The following is an 8,188-nucleotide window of genomic DNA, read 5'->3' on the forward strand; positions in this document are numbered from 1 at the left end:
TCCACTTGTAGAAAGAGGGCCTCTCTTTTCTTAAGATTTTTGCATTCCTAGCGATCCAGATATTCAAGAAGATAGGAAAACCACTTTAGCAAAGAAAGGTTTTTGAAGGACATGCAATATCTGCTGCCGGGTGCATATGCACTTTTGGATGACTAGTAAAATGCCAAACAATATATGTTGTCATGAGTACTTTGGATGAGTACTCACGGTTGCTTTGCTACTTCTTTTTCCCCCCTTTCCCGGTTATTGCGATCATATGATGGAGTCTAGGAGCCAGAGGATCCCGAGGATGTTTCTATGTGGAGTTCAACTTTGAGGTGTAGTAAGGAGGTCCCAGGCAGGGGGCCTTGCCTTTTTGATCGTTGCTACTTTTGTGCTAGCCTTCTTAAGGCAAACTTGTTTAACTTATGTCTGTACTCAGATATTGTTGCTTCCGTTGACTCGTTTGTATTCGAGCTGATGTATTCGAGCCCTCGAGGCCCTTGGCTTGTAATATAAAGCTTGTATTATTTTAGTTTGTGTCTAGAGTTGTGTTGTGATATCTTTTTGTGAGTCCCTGATCTTGATCATACATATTTGTGTGTATGATTGGTGTATGATTGAATCGGGGGCATCACACTCCTAGATTGGTTAGGTGTCACTTGGGAGCCTCCAAGATCTTGTGGAGTTGAACCAAGGAGTTTGTAAGAGTAAGGAGATCGCCTACTTATTTAAGATCTACCCCGAGTGAGGCTAGTGCTTCGTGGACTTAAGCCATGATGGAATAGACAAGATTGCTTCTTTGTGGACCCTACGTGGGTGGAGCCCTTCATGGACTCGCGCAGCTGTCACCCTTCGTGGGTTGAAGTCTTCATCAACGTGGATGTACGATAACACCACCTATCGGAACCACGCCAAAAATCAGTGTGTCTTCATTGCATTTTATTTCTCTGATCCCTCATTTATGTTCATAGGCAAAGTCTTTACTTTCCGCTGCTCAACTCTTATACTTTCATGTGTATATGGTGTTCGTGACTTGGTAGAATTGCTAAGACTTACCTACAACTAAAATTGGGAAAAAGTTAAGTTTTTATTTGGTCAAGTAGTCTAATCACCCCACATCTAGACATACTTTTGATCCTACACCAATAGGCCGGGCAAAAGGAGTGACCGCCCCGGGCCCCAAGAGAGACGGGCCCCGCTACAAATCAAACTAGTAACACTATACAATTATACATTACATCTGAAAGATTATTAAATGCATAAAAGAGAGTCTTAATTTGAAGGAGCACAAATACACAACACATACTGATAGTTTATACCATTCAGAGGCAAACCAATCTAACTGGCGAAGTTGAGTTTAAATATGTTAGTCTACCTTTATAATGAATGTCTTAGTATCATAATGAAATTTATGGTTACAAGATTTGATTGTTTAAACAATTGCACAATTTTTCATCTGTGAACTAGTAGGAAATCTCATTTGCATCAAATCAAGCCAAGTGAATCTAGATGAGCATGTGACATAATCAAACCTTGTGCAAAAGTACAATCAACATGTTTGGTTTTTGGAAGATTCTATTAGTGAACACAACTTGTAACTTGTAAGTCACATTTGTTATACCCTAAAAGTTTCTATGAATATGGTTGCCTAGTATATACTAGAAATCACTATTAAAATATTTGTTCGTATGTATGATTTAGAAATATCTACCATTTTATTAAATACTCGCTCCATCCTAAAATTCTTGTCTTAGATTTGTCTAGATACAGATGTATCTAATACTAAAACGTGACTTGATACATCCATATCTAAACAAATTTAAGACAAAAATTTTGGGACGGAGGAAGTAATATTAAAAGATATATATGAACAAACACATAGTTATGCAAATATATGTATATACACTATAACTTTATGCAATAGTATAAAATTAATCTAAAGGATTTTTTAAAAAGAAATAATTTCGTAAGTCATACAATTTAAATTTTGTAGATCCAAAAATTTCATTGATATACATTACAATTGTGTAATAATGAATATATTATTTGGAAAATTCTTATGTGACCGAGTAATAGAAAATTGTGTTAATTAAAATTATAATATGATGCACTTTGTTCAAATAAGTATAGAAGTTCAGTACAAAATATCACCATGTTATCTCTACTCCTATAAAAATCTCAGTTGGTGGTGATGGTGTGCCTGCCATCTATGACTTTGGACCGTCAGATTTTCATCTAACGCTTGCAAAGGCAAGGGATGACACTTTTGCAGAAACACGCCCGCCACTCCGACAATTTTTTTATAGAACTCCTTTGTCCTTCCCGTCCAACCCCATCCCATCCAAAATCAAGCCTGCACCTCCTCTAGAACCTTCCCTGCCGCCGGCCCCTCCCACCGGCAACTTGAGCACCAATGTCCCCTCCATCTAGCCGCCACCCGCATTTTGGCGATGCCTACGCCCTCGTTCTTTTGCACCCCTGCCCCTAGCTTGCCCATCCAAAGCCTGTCAAGATCCCAGATCTGGTGGAAATCGGCTGAGTCCCAGGGTGAGCTCATACGGAGCTGCCTCGAGCTCGTCTATAGGCCGCCAACGCCACTGCACGCGAGGTGATTGGCACCTAGCCTGGCGACCACGTATGGGCAATGTGATGCACAACTCTGGATCCGATGGAGGTGGCCCTAATACCAGCAGCAAGTCATGCCCCTAGCTCTCTACAGGCCACCACCCTAGTTAGGAGTCACTCATGTGGCCGGATTAACAACCTGGTCGCCAACTTTTTTGCAGATATTATCTTCATCCAGTTACATTAGTGTGTCCTTGCCGAGCTGAGATAAAGCAGTTCATTATTTCTCTCTGAAGATGTGTGTATTGAGAAACAACTACAGGGCAGTTTTGATCTCTGCAGTATGCGCATACAGGAGCATCAATTACCAAAACAATAGACGGTATGCAATTTGAAATTTATTCTGCCTTAAAAGACAACATATTTCTGTTCCAAATACGCAGGTCAATATTCGTTTGTGCTTCTTCTATAGCGGACTTCTCAAGCCAATCCGATTACATTTGTTTGTCTATGGAAGTGCCAATCAGTGCAAAATGTTTAATAATTATACAATTCAAACTTTGGATTTGCACATGCTAAACTAGCAAGCTGGTAAGAAATATGATTTCTTCAACTTATTGCGCCCAGAACTGTTGCTACATAAAGCTTAGTTCGATGGTCATGGGTTGTGGATTGTGGTTACTACTCAGGTCACTGGTCGTGGAGTGTGACAAATTATGATTTTTTTTCTAAGTGTTTATTCAAAGTATTGATTGTTAAAGTCCAGACACAGGCAAGTATTCTGTACCGTGATGTCACATTTGGTATGGTGGAAACTGAAAATCCAGGAGTATTTTAGATTTAGCATCTTCTAAATTCAATCTAGGCAATAAATGTAAATTCATTAGCCGTTCCAAAAATACAGCTACAAATACTCCCAGTTTATTCTCACCGGATGGAAGGATTTCATATTGTGGCAGGCTCTATGTCCCCTCACTATAGGATAGAGCAAGGGATGATAAAACACAAGAAGTCCTCCTGCAAGGTGAATATGGAGAAGAAATCATTTGGCTTAGAAGGGGTTTTTAGTTGGAGACTGGTTGATCAATTTTTCGGTGCAATTTCTTTATTGTTCTGTAGCAATGTACTGGCTCTTTTGTTTTGAACTGTAATCTACTGGTTCTTAGCTACAATTTTAGTAAATAATTCCACTTGGTCTTTTGTGACCCCGTTGCGTAGCACGGACATCTTACTAGTTTAGTTCAGAAGCGATATGATATTGCCATGCATCGAGTGCATGTTGCACGGTAACATACAATTTGAGTAAAGTGTAACACTCACCGATGGTGGCGCTTTTGAAGGTCTCGTATCCGTCAACGTAGTTACGACTGCCGGAGATAATTAACCGCCGTACCCATGCCGTCGCCGACCATCATCACGTGCCACTTGTCCATCTTCACCTCCACCGTCTCCCTGTACACACCTCTTTTCACGTAATGATATACCGGGTATTGCGGAGGAGGAGCCGAGATATCGGAGATGTCGGCGCCATAGCCGCACTATTTAGCTGGTGTGGTGGGTGGGTGGCCCAGTGTAGATTGGTGATGTGAGGGCAACCGATGGGTGATATATATGGGCTCGGTGTGTATATATGAACCGATGGGTGTTTACATATTATATACTTTGTCACAACAACACAACTATTTGATAACTACATGAAATTTATCATTCCATGTGTTGTGCTTGAATTTGAGTATGCTCATGCTTCAAAGGAAAGCACTCTTACTCTATCCTTCTTGGTTCCATCTACAAAAATTACTGCCAGTTCACAGCAACTGTATGTTGCCAAATTGAAATAGCCCGTCTGGTCCTTTTTACTCCGTAAATTAGATTTTAGTCAAGTCAAACTTTATAAAGAATTTATATTAAAAAAATATCAACATCTACAATACAAAACAATATATACTATGAAACTACATTTCACAATGAATCTAACAATATTGATTTGGCATTGTGAATATTGATATTTTTTTTCTATAAGTTTGGTCGAAGTAGAGATACATTGACTTCGGATAAAAACTTATATACTCCCTCTGTTCCTAAATATTTGTCTTTCTAGACATTTCAAATGAACTACCACATACGGATGTATATAGACATATTTTAGAGTGTAGATTCACTCATTTTGCTCCGTATGTAGTCATTTACATTGCTAAGCAATCACCGGAGAGAATAAAACGAAGCAACATTTAGTGTTTGCGAAGTGAGTAGGCAAAACGCCAGACCGGAGAAAAAGAGAACTGCTATACAGACGACATTCACAGACGATTTCAGCACGACACTCCATCTCACACCATCCATTCAAGACACCAATGTACAGAAAGTTGTTGGATTTGGAATCGGCTCAGGATCGTGCAAGCAAATATCGTCTGTGAAGTAGTTTCGGGAGAAAAATATCTCACATTGACACGACAGATTGGCTGAGCACACATCCTTAATGTGTCTGTTTCCCTTTTTCTGTGCGTCCCTGTCACGACTCATCGCTGAGTCAGACGCATGAGCAGATGATTCATCATGGCTTGGCGCGTTGGTCGGTGTCCAGTGTCGACATACAACCAATGATGTAGCCCGTGAGTATGCAGCAACAGGTATCGTGGACGGTCTCCTTTTTGTTCCTGCAAGTGGAAATCAGCGAACACACCCTGCAGCCAAAGTTTGTTGTGCTCGGCAGCACTCAGCAGTCGACCGCGAGTACTTCACCGGTGTTGCCGTTCGTGCTAGTATTACGCAGTCAGATACTTCCAATTTTCACTCTTCTCCCGAAGGAAGACAAAGATGCCGACCTTCTCCCGATATTGCATACTCCGATGATCACGTCCGAAGCTGCAAAAACAAATTGCAGGCAGATCTCGAGAAAAGTTGCTCCCAAGGACGAGGCCTGCCTGCCTCGCCGGCTAGAAAGACCGGTGGACTGCGACTCTGCGAGGTGAGCGCCAATGGAATCTTGGGTTGATTCTCACCGGCAACCGCAGCTGCAACTGGGAGTTGAACAAACCCGGTTAGCAACCTCTCAAGCTGAAACAACTCCTTCAGCATGAACTCAAGTTTTTAATACAGCAAATGGCAGCACGGATTGCTTGTAGCTGCAGCAAGCTAGTGCACGCGCGAGTCCACTGTCCACAAGTTGCTGCTGCGGCGTGCATGCACGGATACACCACAGCTCAAGATTTCCCTCCCGTACGAGGGGACCTCGAATTATTTTCTGTTCGTTTCTTTCCTTCATCTCGTGTTTGTCCAAAATATCACATACTCTAGGACAGTGCATTGGTGTCTATTATTAGCCATGTGGGGCACCTGTCCCGTATGTTGGCAAAAAGCCTGGCGCGCTAATTATTAGCGCTAGTTTAAGCAAATCTGCCTCATCTTGGCTCTGTTTGGTTCCACGAGTTAAGAGTTAATTTGGGTTAGTTTAGACTCAACTAACCCAAAAATGTTCAAATAGGAGGGTTAGTTTTGGTTAGATGCATCTAACCCATCCAAAAAGTCCAATCCACCCAAGAGGTGCTTATTTGGGTTAGTTCTCATTGGGACCACTAAAAAAAAATACCCTTTTCTCTCACTCTTCCCGCAGCAGATCCCTCATTACTTACTCGAAACTTCTCGTCGTCTCCCCCCTCCCTCTCGCACTGCCCGTGAAGGCGCCTCGCCGTTTCCGCGCTCCCGTCTGCCGCCGGTAAGCAACCTCGCCTGTTCCAACCCCCTCGTCTCCCCGCGGCCCGTCCGCCCGCCGGTAAGCAGTCACGACTCCTTGCGCGGCCCGTCCCCGTCGGCCTCGGCCAGCGCGACTCCTTGCGCAGGGACGGCGTGTTCGATCGGCAGGCTGCGCGAGAGGCCAGCGCGGCTCCTTGCCGGGTGCGTCCCCGTTTGCCTCGGCCAGGGCTCGCTCCTCCAAATCCGGCAGGTAATAGGGTCCAAAGTAGCCAAATGATTGAGAAAGAGCATTTATTGTCAATCTAAGCCTGCATTCAAACACCTCTTTGCTTAGAGTTAGTTCAGAGTTGGTTCAGTGTTAGAATATAACTCCAACCTCTAACTGAGTTAGAGTATCCAAACAGGGCCCTTATACTCACACAAGTACAGCCGGGATATACTTCAAGTACTTTTGAGAGTTTTCAAATACGGCTACATTTCTACCCTTCTGAAAATATCACAACTTACATCAACAGGGAGCGATGTCTCCTTTTCATTATTGGGGACCTGGTCGACCTCGCCCGGACACACCACGATCGCCGTCGTTTTCCTCTCGGTGGAGCCGAGCGCAGTATTCCGACGCCCTTGCCGTGTTCACACGCACCATATATATCTGAGCCTTCCACTCCTTTCTTCACACAACTCGCTCGATCTCCTCTTCCTCCCTCTCCTCGCACCACCAACCTAACCTCTGCTCAGCATTTTGCTCCAAAATCACCTACACACACATACCATGGTGGCATCGGTGGCCTGCTCCTTCTTCTTCGACGACGAGCTGCTCGGCGAGCCCGGCATGCCGGCGATGGACGCGTGCGCGCTCTGCGCCAAGCCGCTGGCGCGCGACCGCGACGTCTTCATGTACAGAGGGGACACGCCCTACTGCAGCGAGGAGTGCCGCCACGAGCAGATGCACCTGGACGCCGTCTGCGCCAAGCAGGCCGCTCGGAGGCAGCAGCGGTTCTCGGTGGGGACGGAGTCCCACCGTGGGCAGCGCCAGTCCAGGAAGGTGTCCGTCGCGAGCTAGCTGGCCGGAGCGCGTGGGCGAGGAACGTTTTGTCTGAATCAACGAGATCTGTATTCTGAAGAACCATCGATGTCTCCGGCTCTCCGGCCGGTGCTCTAACCTGGACCGGTGGAGGCAAGGCAGGTCAGCAACATCAGGCGGCACGAAGCATATGTGCCTGTAGCTTCCCATGTATCCATGTGTCAAACTAATTAGGCCTGATTCTTCCCATATGAATTGATTTGGTTTGAAACGAAATAGAAAAGGACATGGATCTGAAGAAAGCAATCAAACATGATTCACATTATGTTTTAACTTCTATTTGGGTCGCTCTTCTGCGCCCTCTCTTGTTTTGTTTTGTTTGATGATTGAATGCTGTTTGGTTTTGGGTACCACACGCTAGAGACACCGTGCAACAGCACTGTCACTGTAAAGAAACATGGCAATCGACCTACAAATTATGTTGCCTCTAAATTTTCTTATGCTTCTCGGATTTATAGTGTCTCTAATGTTTCTAGTGATATTCCAATATGATTTTGGCCGGGATTTTATCCATATAATTTTATGACTTTCTTTAATCTGAATCTTTTGGGATTTTCTACCCCCTCTATTCACAAATAAAAATGTTCTATTTTTTTGAATAGTAACACTATATATGCTTTAGTGTGTTTGTTTATTCGTTTCATTCCGTATGTAGTCTATATATTAAAATATATTCAAAACATCTTATATTTGTGAACCGAGGAAGTAATTGTGTGTAGTAAGTGAATTGGCCAGTTTGGCGCCTGTACTTGAGCTTCCCACATGGGTGAACCTTACAATTTTACTATATCTCAAGGATATTTTCCAAAAATTTATACCATTTTGATTTTTCTTCCTTCGAAATTGCCATGCCTAGGCTACACTTCA

At 43.6% G+C, this 8,188-nt stretch overlaps 1 protein-coding gene across 1 annotated transcript; it reads left to right on the plus strand.

Annotated features, from left to right (window-relative positions):
- Window positions 1-6,917: 6,917 nt before the first annotated feature.
- On the plus strand, window positions 6,918-7,598 carry LOC119368329 (FCS-Like Zinc finger 2-like). Its single transcript, XM_037633619.1, has one exon. The coding sequence runs from the start codon at window positions 7,010-7,012 to the stop codon at window positions 7,298-7,300; it is 291 nt and encodes a 96-aa protein (XP_037489516.1). The 5' UTR covers window positions 6,918-7,009; the 3' UTR covers window positions 7,301-7,598.
- The last annotated feature ends 590 nt before the right edge of the window (window positions 7,599-8,188 follow it).

The sequence above is a fragment of the Triticum dicoccoides genome, chromosome 2B (genome assembly GCF_002162155.2).
Source record: "Triticum dicoccoides isolate Atlit2015 ecotype Zavitan chromosome 2B, WEW_v2.0, whole genome shotgun sequence".
Taxonomy (NCBI): domain Eukaryota; kingdom Viridiplantae; phylum Streptophyta; class Magnoliopsida; order Poales; family Poaceae; genus Triticum; species Triticum dicoccoides.